Raw genomic sequence first — 11,797 nt, forward strand, 5'->3', positions numbered from 1 at the left:
TTCAGACCTGCTGGGTATGCCACCCGATAGGGATATTGATTTCTGCATTGATTTGGCTCCGGGCACTCAGCCCATTTCTATCCCGCCATATCATATAGCCCCGCCTGAGTTAAATGAGTTGAAGGAGCAGTTGCAAGACTTGCTTGAGAAGGGTTTCATTAGGCCGAGTGTTTCGCCTTGGAATGCGCCGATGTTGTTTGTTAAGAAGAAGGACGGATCGATGAGAATGTGTATTGATTACCGGCAGTTGAAAAAGGTTACAATCAAGAATAAGTATCCATTGTCGAGGATTGATGATTTTTTTGATCAGCTTCAGGGTGCCAGGGTATTTTCGAAGATTGACTTGAGATCTGGCTACCATCAGTTGAGGATTAGGGCATCTGATGTCCCTAAGACAGCTTTCCGCACTCGGTACGAGCATTATGAGTTCTTGGTTATGTCATTCGGGTTGACAAATGGCCCAGCAGCTTTTATGGATTTGATGAACCGAGTGTTCAGGCCTTATTTAGATTTGTTCGTGATAGTCTTCATTGATGATATTTTGATATATTCCCGCAGCCGGGAGGAACACGACCAACATCTTAGAGTGGTTCTTCAGACCTTGAGTGATAGTCAGTTATATGCTAAGTTCTCGAAGTGTGAGTTCTAGTTGAGTTCAGTTGCATTTCTGGGTCATATTGTATTCAGGTTGATCCGAAGAAGATTGATGCAGTCAAGAATTGGCCTAGACCAGCATCAGCTACAGAGATTCGGAGTTACTTGGGATTGGCAGGCTACTATCATCGGTTCATGGAGGGGTTTTCATCTATCGCAGCTCCGATGACCAGGTTGACCCAGAAGGGTGCCCAGTTCAGATTTTCGGATGAGTGTGAGACGAGCTTTCAGAAGCTCAAGATAGCTTTGACTACGACACCGATGTTGGTTTTGCCCACAGGTTCAGGGCCTTACACAGTCTATTGTGATGCATCTCGTATTGGACTTGGTATAGTGTTGATGCAGGATGGCAAGGTTATTGCCTATGCTTCGCGGCAGTTGAAGATTTATGAGAATAACTATTCAGTTCATGATTTAGAGTTGGCAGCCATTGTTCACGCATTGAAGATTTGGAGGCATTATCTGTATGGCATGGCATGTGAGGTGTTCACGGATCACAAAAGTCTTCAGTATTTGTTCAAGCAAAAGGAGTTGAATTTGAGGCAGAAGAGGTGGTTGGAGTTGTTGAAAGACATGATATCACCATCTTATATCATCCGGGAAAGGCCAATATGGTGGCCGATGCTCTGAGTAGGAAGTCAGCCAGTATATGCAGTCTTGCTTATATTCTGGTCGGTGAGAGGCCGCTTGCTTTGGATGTTCAGGCTTTGGCCAATCAGTTTGTGAGGTTGGATATTTCTGAGCCCAGCCATGTGTTATCTTGCACAATTGCTCGTTCTTCATTATTGGAGCGTATCCAAGATCGGCAGTATGATGATCCCCATTTGTGTGTCCTCAGATACACGATGCAGCACGGAGGTGCCAAACAGGTTACCTTAGGTGATGATGGTGTTTTGATATTGTAGGGTCGAGTTTGTGTGCCTAATGTAGATGGGCTTCGGGAGTTCATTTTAGAGGAGGCCCATAGCTCCCAGTACTCTATTCATCCGGGCGCCGTGAAGATTTATTAGGATTTGCGGTAGCATTATTGGTGGCGGAGGATGAAGAAGGATATCATTGCAAATGTGGCTCAGTGTTTGAATTGTTAGCAGGTTAAGTACGAGCATCAAAGTCCTGGTGGTTTATTTCAGAGGATTGAGCTTCCCGAGTGGAAGTGGGAGCGGATCACTATAGATTTCGTTGTTGAACTCCCCCAGACTCGGAGGAAGTTCGACGCAATATGGGTTATTGTTGATAGGCTGACCAAGTCAGCATATTTCAATCCTGTGGCAATCTCCTATTCATCTGAGAGGTTGGCTGAGATCTATATCCGGGAGATTGTTCGCCTTCATGGTATGCCCGTGTCTATCATTTCGGACCGAGGTACATAGTTTACCACGCGTTTTTGGAGAGCAGTTCAGTGAGAGTTGGGCACACAGGTTGAGTTGAGCACATCATTTCACCCTCAAACGGACGGGCAATCCGAGCGGACTATTCAGATTCTTGAGGATATGCTCCGAGCTTGTGTTATTAACTTTGGAGGCCCGTGGGATCAGTTTTTGCCTTTAGCAGAGTTTGCCTACAACAACAGCTACCAGTCGAGTATTCATATGGCTCCGTATGAGGCTTTGTATGGTAGGTGATGTCGGTCTCCGGTTGGTTGGTTTGAGCCGGGAGAGGCTCGGTTGTTGGGTACGGATCTGGTTCAGGAGGCCTTGGACAAGGTCAGGATTATTCAGGATAGGCTTCGTATAGCTCAGTCCAGGCAAAAGAGTTATGCAGACCGCAAGGATTGAGATGTGGCTTTTATGGTCGGTGAGCGGGTGTTGCTCCGAGTGTTGCCTATGAAGGGCGTGATGAGATTTGGGAAGAAGGGCAATCTTAGCCCTAGGTTCATTGGTCCATTTGAGATTCTTGATCGAGTGGGACAGGTGGCTTATAGGCTTGCATTGCCACCGAGCTTATCAGTCGTGCATCCAGTGTTTCATGTGTCCAAGCTCCGGAAATATCACGGCGATCCATCCCATGTGTTAGATTTCAGCACTGTCCAGTTAGACAAGGACTTGTCTTATGAGGAAGAGTTGGTAGCTATCTAGATCGGCAGGTTCGTCAGTTGAGATCGAAGAGTTTTCCTTCTGTTCGTGTTCAGTGGAGAGGTCAGCCTCCTAAGACATCGACCTGGGAGTCCGAGTCCAATATGCGGAGCCGTTATCCTCATCTTTTCCCAGACTCAGGTACTTCCTTCTTCTGTCCGTTCGAGGACGAACAATTGTTTTAGAGGTGGAGAATGTGATGACCTGTTTTAAAATGAAATTATGTGTTCTGAGGTCTTAAAACCCTCTTTTAGCATCACCTCGATTTGCGTGCACAGTCCGGGCGCATAGCCGGAAAGCCTAGATGTGAAAATCTGTGAAAAATGATAAATTTTAACTGTAAAATGAGCTAATTTGACATCGGTCAACATTTTGGGTAAACGGACCCGGACCCATAATTTGACGGTCCCGGAGGGTCCGTAGGAAAATATGGGACTTGGATGTATGCCCGGAATCGAATTCTGAGGTCCCAAGCCCGAGAAATGAATTTTTGAAAGAAATTGTTTTCTGAAATTGTTTATAAGTTTTGGAAATAAATTTTGATTAGAACATGTTGGTATCGGGCACATATTTTGGTTTTGGCGCCCGGTACATGTCTTACATATAATTTAAGATAGTTCTGTGAAGTTTGGTAAAAAACGAAATCCATTTGACGTGATTCGGACCTTAAATGCAAATTTGATGTTTAAAGAAGTTTTGAGAAATTTCATTGATCTTAAGGTTTAATTCGATGTTCATGATGTTATTTTGGTGATTTGAGTACACGAATAAGTCCGTAAGATGTTTCTGAGGTTGTGTGTATATTTGGTTTGGAGCCCCGAGGGCTCGGGTGAGTTTGGATAGGCCACGGGGTGCATTTTTAACTTAGAAAATTGCAGGATTTCAGTTGTGCATAGCAGGCCTTCAGGCTTCACATTTGCGAAGCCTAGCTCGCAAATGCAAGCGGCTTGTCGTAATTGCGAAGAAAGCCCAGGTCAACTCCCTCTCGCAAATGCGAGATTACCTTCCGCAATTGCAAAGTTTTCCATTTGGCCGGTGATCGCAAATGCGATGATGTGGTCGCAATTCCCAAGTCGCAAATGCGAAAGTCCAGTTTTCCCTGAAGGATTCGCAAATGTGAGCCCTGTTTTGCAATACCCGAGCTAGCATAGGTCGGGGTTCGCAATTGCGAACCCATGTTCGCATTTCCCATACCTGCGACCTGCAACTTTATACTTAGACGATTTTAAACCCATTTTTCACATCTTTTCAAAACACAAACTCCTTTGGGCGATTTTCCAAGAACAACTCTTCTTCCAAATCGATTGTAAGTTAATTTTAACTCATTTCCTTCAATCATTAACATCTTTTAACATGATTTCAACTTAAAATCAAAGATTTTCATGGGGGAAATTGGGAGTTTGCCACGACCCTGGTTCGCCAAAAATTGGAGATTTGGACCTCGATTCGAGGTCCGATATCAAAACAAATTATATATTTGGGTTTGTAGGGGAATGGGTAATCGGGTTTTAGTTCGAACCTCGGGTTTTGACCATGTGCGCCCGGGGGCGATTTTTGACTTTTTGGACAAAACTTTGGAAAACTCATTTTCATGCATTCAAATTGATTCATTTAGCGTTTATTGATATAATTAAGTAACTTGTGGCTAGATACGAGCGAATTGGCAGTGGAATCAAGGGGTAAAGCTATAATTGAATCTTGAGTTGTGTTCGAGGCATCGAAGTAAGTGTTTGGTCTAACCTTAGCTTGAGGGATTAGGAGTTGTGTCTTATTTGCTACATGCTAATTGTGGAGTACGATGTATAGGCATGGTGACGAGTATCTATACATTGGTGTCAATCATGCTCGTGAGTCTTGTATTGCTATCACCATTGTTCCCTTGCCAGGATGTTTGTTTGATATTGATGATCCCTTGCCAGGATGTCGTTTGATATTAATGATCCCTTGCCGGGATGTTTGTTTTGATCGTATTGTTCCCTTGCCGGGAAGTTGTTATATTACTCTTGTTCCCTTGCCGGGATTTCTTGTGATCATTTTTGGCTTGTAACTGGGAGCGGGTAGTACGCCTACCACAAGATATAATGAGATGGGAGCGGGTGGAACGTCTACCACGAGATATAATGAAATGGGAGTGGGTGGTACGGCTACCACAAGTTAACTGAAATGGGAGCGGGTGGTACGCCTACCACGAGATAAATGAAATGGGAGTGGGTGACACGCCTGCCACGAGATAAATGAAATGGGAGCGGGTGGTACGCCTACCCCGAGATACAGGAAATGGGATCGGGTTGCACGCCTGCAATGAGATGTGAAAAAAGTGAAATATACCTTTTTTCCTTATTCTTGTTAGTGGTTGATTTTGATTCCTTTATAATTCTCTTGATATTCCGTTTTACCTGTTATTCCCCGAAGCATGTTTCCCCTTCCCAACTTTAATTTGTTTGTTCCAGTTTATTTTCTGTTGTGTGTGTGTATATATATATATATATATATATATATATAATTGCACAAGTTTATCTGGAGTCTAGTCTTAGCCTCGTCACTACCTCACCGGGGTTAGGCCAGGAACTTACCAGCACATGGGGTCGGTCGTGCTGATGCTACACTTTGCACTTATCTGCAGATACTGGAGCAACACATTAGGTCAGCAGCAGTAGCTTGGGATCCAACCTTCAGTCCACCAAGATTTCGAGGTAGTCCTGCAGACGTTCGCAGGCCTGACGTCTCTTTTATCAGTTAATTTGTTCTGTTATCATTGTATCCGAGACAGACAGTGTTCCTTCTTTCAAATGTTTGTATGTAGTAATCATAGATAGTCCGTGAATGTTGTGACACTAATTTCTGGGTAGAGGCATATGTTGATTTCCGTATTATTTTGGCTTATTTTGTTTAAGTCTTCCGCTTAATCTCATATCCGCATTTATGTTAGTGCAATTGTTATGCATTTATGCAGATACAAGATTAGAATTGGCTCAATCTCAGTGCAATTGTAATGTATCTTGCTAATTCTAACAAATGTGGTGCAGATCGTATTGGTTATACAGATACACGATTAGAATTGGCTCAAAATATTGTCGTTGGATTTTTTAACAATTTTAAAAATTACCCCAAACTTTTGTAGTTTTGTAAAAAAAGCCCACCATCTATTATGACCCAACTAATCCACCGGCTGGCTATTTTTTTTTAGGACTAATGGATCTTATAATATTATTGCAATTGACGAATTATAGTAGCTAGTAATAGTGTAATTAGCAACTAATATTAAAATATTAGGTTATGGTTTTAGGATAGTGTATTATGTAGTTCATTATAAAAATAATAATTTTGCCCAAACTTATTTATGTTCAGGACTATAGTTTGTGATAATCATAATGAATGGCATCGATGAACGTTCTGCATATACATGAGTAGCAAGTTTTTTTGTTTGGTATTGTTGCACATTTTTGATAGTTTTTAAAAAAATTGGGTATAATTTATGTTTTTTCAGAAAAAAATAAAACATAAAATATGTTTTCAAAAATTATGTCCAAATATATTTTCATCTTCAAAAAAACTTTACTAAAATTAAGTTTTTTTCAAACAAATTTAGGAATCTATGACCAAACGCTAGCTAAGGGAAAAAAAAGAAGCAAGAAAAGCCATATTTGCAACTTGTTATAAATATATTATATTACGAATGTTCATTTAATACCCCGTTGTAAATAAGCTTCCTGAAGAAGCTTATCCATATGGGACTCCGCCGTAAATATGTTTATCTATTTAGTACTCTATAAGAAATAAACCTCCTGAAGAAGTTTATCACTTCGGTATCCGATTATGGATAAACATTACCCCCGATAGAAGATTATCCATATCGGGTATAATAAGCTTATCCTTTCGATATTTCATTATGGATAAATATTACTCCCGGTAGAAGATTATCCATACCGGGTATAATAAGCTTATCCTTTCGATACTCTGTTATGGATAAATATTATCCCCGGTAGAAGATTATCCATACCGGGTACAATGAGCTTATTCTTTCAGTACTCCATTATGAATAAACATTACCCCCAGTAGAAGATTATCTATACCTGGTACAATGAGCTTATCCTTTCAGTACTCTGTTATGGATAATCATTACCCCTAGTAGGAGATTATCTATACTAGGTACAATAAGCTTATCCATTCAGTACTTCGTTATGGATAAACACTGCTCTCAGTAGAAGATTATCCATATCTGGTACAGTAGCAGCTTACACAACAGCTTGCAGTTGCAGCTTACATAACAGCTTGCAGTAGCAACGTACACAGCAGCTTCCTTTCTTCTATAAATAAAAGAGATTTTAATTCATTATGTATATAAATTTGAATTCGAATAATATATCGGTTTTTCTGTACGTATCTTTACTTTATAGTTTTTATTTTATAACACAACTTAACTTTTGAACATGAAAAAGAAAAAGTTAAAAAGTACAAAGTGGCCCACCACAACATGAGGACGCTCACGTCTTATCATTTCCCCATCAATAAATCTAATTGCATGCGATTGAGACACACAAGTCAAAGCGTCAAACTAACAGCCGACCAATATCCCCACAAAACATCCCCGCGTATACCAAACGCTCCTTTACATCGCGTGAGGAACAGATTCCACAATTTGCAAGCTCTTCTTTTAAGTTCCAACCTTTAAACACTACTCAAAAAGTAGTCACTCAAAACACACACACACACACACTCACACTAACAACTCAAACACACAGTGAGTTGAGTTAACACACTCTTCAGTTAAGTGAAGCCCTAAATCGAAGAAGCTTCTAGAGAAAATGGCGGAAGGCAAAGGATCTTCGCTTGTTCATCTAGTCGTAATAGTAGTCAGCTTAACCGCTTTCGGTTTCTCCATTGCCGCCGAACGTCGACGCAGCACTGTAAATTACTTTCCTCTGTGTGTGTGTAGGTTTATTTTTTATTTTTGTATATAAGTAGCTCCTGAGTATAAATTAAGCTTAAACTTCGCTAGATCCAGTGCGAATTGTGTATTTTGTGTAATTGTGTTCGTGCTATTGATCGATTGCTTCTGTAAGATCTGAAATGCTGCATTTGTTAGCTCGGCTCTGATACTTTTCGAAATTTTCAGTACTATGATGGTTAATTCGTTTTGTGAAGTGTTGTGTGTGTGAAAGACTGTAATGGAATTTGTGGTTATGTTTAACGGTGGGCTGTAGCAATGCTATTTCTATGCTTAGCTAATTTTTCAGTTTGGTTAATGTTCGTCATAGAATTGAGTGGCGATGCTTATTGATTAAAGTGTGCTGTGTATATCCTTTGATGAAAACATGAAGGATTTGAAAATGAGAAGAAATTTACTATAATTATTGATATTGTAAAATTATAGGATGTAAGTAAGGGGTCGTTTGGTACAAAGGTGGGATAAACCAGGATATCCCATGGGATTAGCTTCGCATCCCACCACTTTACTGTAAAATTTATCCCGGAATTAGCTAATACTTATAACCAAATATGGGATAAGTACAATCCCAAATTCTGTCATGGGATTATTATCCTTATCCCTTATATCAAATGATTCCTAAGAATCTAATTTCTATTCACGCGTGGTGTACAATATTTTTACACAATCTGGTAACTTAGATGGTAGCTGTTGGTAACTCTAGTTAATAGTAGCATCCAATTGATAACCTACAATGAAATGGTAAGTAACTTGCTATAACAGATTAAATTAGACTGGTGGTTAAAAAAATCACTATAGTGTATGAAACTTAAATTCTATATTAAACTTGTCACTAACTTACCAAGATCAAGATGCTAGGTGTATAATGGGAAGAATGAATTTAGTCTATGAAAAATTTGAAGAATTTTATCAGAAGTCGATAACTTGTCATTAGTAATATATTATAATGGGGTGAATAAAAAGTAATACTGTAATTACTGGCTCAGAGGGTCATGTTTCATAGCAGCCAATTTTACCAGTAGCTACGGCCTATGATCTGTTGAAATTGATTAACAAATGGTGCCTATGGATCGTATAAAATAGTTGATTTATAATTTCTTTAAGATTTGCAGTTTATTTGGAATGATTCCTCCTTGTCCTTTGGTTGTGCTTCATTACTGAATTATGTCTTACCAAAATGTTTATTCTATATTATCTGATACAAAGGCGAGACATCCCTTCTCATAGAAGTGAACTTGATTTCAAAATCATCAATTTCTAGAAGGACAATTGAACTAATCCACTGCCAAATATAACAATCTAACACTGGATATGAACCTAGATAATTGTTTTCAAGACTGATAATAACTTTTACATCCAAAATGTAATTATCTATTTGGTAGGAATGGTAACTTTGAACTAACACATCTAATGTTTGAGGATCTTTAGGAGCGAAGATAAGACAACTTCCATAGTATAATACCAGGGAAACCCTTATTATGATCCCAAACGTATTATAGAGGGGTTCTTTTTCGATTCACAATCCGTACTTTACTTTCCTAATGAGCTCAATATACTTAGCTATTATACATGTGTTAGGATTATTGCAAAAAACAGTAGTACTATCGCATTCATCCAACTGGCTGCTAATACAAATAATGTGGAACTTGATGTTGAGCCCCTAGTTTGAGTTAAGGGTATGGAAATGGATTTGGAAGAAGTTGGAGGTTTGGGAGAAAAGTTTCCACTAGGTGTTCCCCTTTTCCAGCTTGCCTGAGGTGTATGGGACGATTTATTGTGTTGACTTGTCTAGCAAGAGTCTACAATTTGTTAATAGAAAATTCAGTTACGGAAAAACTAATGCTCTCTGTTTCTTGCTAGTAATAAATGAAGACATCTGGATGTATCACTAGTGAGTAGACTTATGATCCTTCTGTTTTTAGAACAGAAAGAGAAAAGATGGATGAAGCCTCTGGAATTATTTTATAAAATGAGAGCAGAAAAGGGTGTTCATTGTCAAAAAAAAAAAAAAAAAAAAAAAGGAGAGCAGAAAAGGGTGTTTTGGAAATTATATGAGCAGAAAGATGTTGACTTAGTGAGAGAGTCTATGCATGCATGATAGTCACAACACACAGCATTTTGATGACTGTCAATCCATCTATAATATTTCAGCTCATTATATGACCTTAGAAGGTGTTGCCAGTAGAAAAGGCAGAAAAGGAAACAATGAGATTATAAGGTGTCAAACCCCAAATAATTTCCTGGTTCAAAATTAGGAAAGGTAGATTGATGTCAAGTCTAGTTCCCTTACTTTTTGCGGAAAAGTTAATTAAACTCGGTAATTGTATGAAGAATTTTTTTTTGAGGAGCTTCAAGTAGGATTGAATTGAGCTGTGATGAGAAAACTCAAATAAATCAAACTTTACAGTCTTATAGGTTTGGATGACTAGGCACTGAGACAGGCTGTTATGACAGTTAACTCTGATGGACTGATGACTTAAACTACCAATCAATTTTTTGATTTGTGCTTTGAAACAACCAGCTCATTAGCTGTGTAATTTGGTTCCTTTTGACAGGGTACTCTGCATGATGATAATGTTACAAATCGTACATATTGTGTTTACACCTCAGATGTTGCCACTGGATATGGAGTAGGTGCTTTCTTGTTTCTTCTTTCAGGCGAGGTATTGCTTATGGGAGTAACAAAATGCATGTGCTTCGGAAGACCTTTATCTCCTGGTACAAATCGTGCATGGGCCATTATATACTTCATATCGTCATGGTACGAGTCTCATCATTGCTCTCCTTTACCTCTTTTAAGTAGAAATAAAAGTCCCACTACATTATTATGGTCATCCAGTCAACAATCAGCACCGAACTATATTCTACTGGCATGTCGATATGCATGGTTCTATACATGATATGTTATGTTTTGAAAAGGAAACTTAATCAGATCACATGTTTGTTATTCGGGGGAAAAAATTCCAGTATCTGAACGCTTGTCTCGAATTAGAGTGCTTGATGGTGGATAACCAGTAAACTATTGCATTCTTCCCATTGTTTTTACTCTTTTGCACTCTGCTTTGTTATCAAGTTATTGCAACACCATCTTGCAAATAATTTCTGCCATTTTATTCTTAATGCTGATGATATTCCGAATTGCATCTTTTGTGGGTGATCTCTACATGATATATTAGCAGTGTCCTGAGAGTTTACTATTTTTCATGTTACTATATCTGAAGTCATCTTAAAAGGATTCATCTTCTGTATTTGCGAAGGTGTACTAAATATTTATACATCTGCAGGCTGACATTTCTGGTTGCAGAAGCATGTCTCGTTGCTGGAGCAAAGAAAAATGCTTATCACACCAAGTATCGGGATATGATCTTAGCAGAAAACTTTTCTTGTGAAACCCTAAGGAAGGGGGTCTTTATTGCCGGAGCTGTCTTTACAGTTGCAACCATGATCCTCAATGTGTATTACTACATGTACTTCACGAAGGCGACTACTCAGCCAGCTCATAAGACAAATCGTTCTAGCTCGAATGTTGGGATGACTGGTTATGCATAAATTTTGCAGAAGAAACTAGCTAGGCCCTATATCACCTCCATCATGGCGCTATATTTGTATAATGAACTTCATAAGTTCGTCTATGATATAAAATCTGGTTATCGTTCACTGTTTGGGTATTTGCAAAGTGATAGATTAGATAGTTATAGAAAGACTTGCATGTCTGGTGAAGAAAATTGAACCCCTTCCCCTTGTGGCAAAGGTAATGCAATGTGGATTTGCAGTTATGGAGCAATATTCACCTTTAGATGCTAGTGCTTCCTAGCTTGCCCTTGAAATTTGTCTGTAAATCATATATGTGTCTGTCCTGTCTATCTGCATGGGGTAGTGGAAGTGAGCAATGGCGAAGCCAGGAAATTCAAGGGTGTTTTGAACACACCCTGGGCTATGCAAGGGTGTTGGAATTCAAGGGTGGAAGTATAATTTTTCAACCATAGCAGTTAGTAGAAAATACCTACAACCCCTTGGGGTTATGTGCAGTTGGAATTTAATTTAGTAAATGAAAAACTGAACATTGTTGTTACAAGAGTTGCAATAACTTTTTAGAACCTCAAGCATGCAAATTTATAGCCAG

General features: G+C 39.2%; 1 protein-coding gene across 1 annotated transcript; it reads left to right on the top strand.

Annotated features, from left to right (window-relative positions):
• The first annotated feature begins 7,406 nt into the window (after positions 1 to 7,406).
• On the top strand, positions 7,407 to 11,336 carry LOC107825346 (uncharacterized). The gene is made up of 3 exons (XM_016652195.2): positions 7,407 to 7,633; positions 10,230 to 10,435; positions 10,959 to 11,336. Exons 1-3 carry the CDS (start codon positions 7,532 to 7,534, stop codon positions 11,221 to 11,223), a joined length of 573 nt encoding a protein of 190 aa, XP_016507681.1. The 5' UTR covers positions 7,407 to 7,531; the 3' UTR covers positions 11,224 to 11,336.
• The last annotated feature ends 461 nt before the right edge of the window (positions 11,337 to 11,797 follow it).

Source organism: Nicotiana tabacum, chromosome 20 (assembly GCF_000715075.1).
Source record: "Nicotiana tabacum cultivar K326 chromosome 20, ASM71507v2, whole genome shotgun sequence".
Lineage (NCBI taxonomy): Eukaryota > Viridiplantae > Streptophyta > Magnoliopsida > Solanales > Solanaceae > Nicotiana > Nicotiana tabacum.

Bases quoted from the DNA above. Each gene is read 5' to 3' on its own strand.
- LOC107825346 (XM_016652195.2), top strand. From the start codon at position 7,532: ATGGCGGAAGGCAAAGGATCTTCGCTTGTTCATCTAGTCGTAATAGTA. The intron at 7,634-10,229 runs GTAAATTACTTT...TCCTTTTGACAG, and splicing joins CCGAACGTCGACGCAGCACT to GGTACTCTGCATGATGATAA. The intron at 10,436-10,958 runs GTACGAGTCTCA...ATACATCTGCAG, and splicing joins ATATACTTCATATCGTCATG to GCTGACATTTCTGGTTGCAG.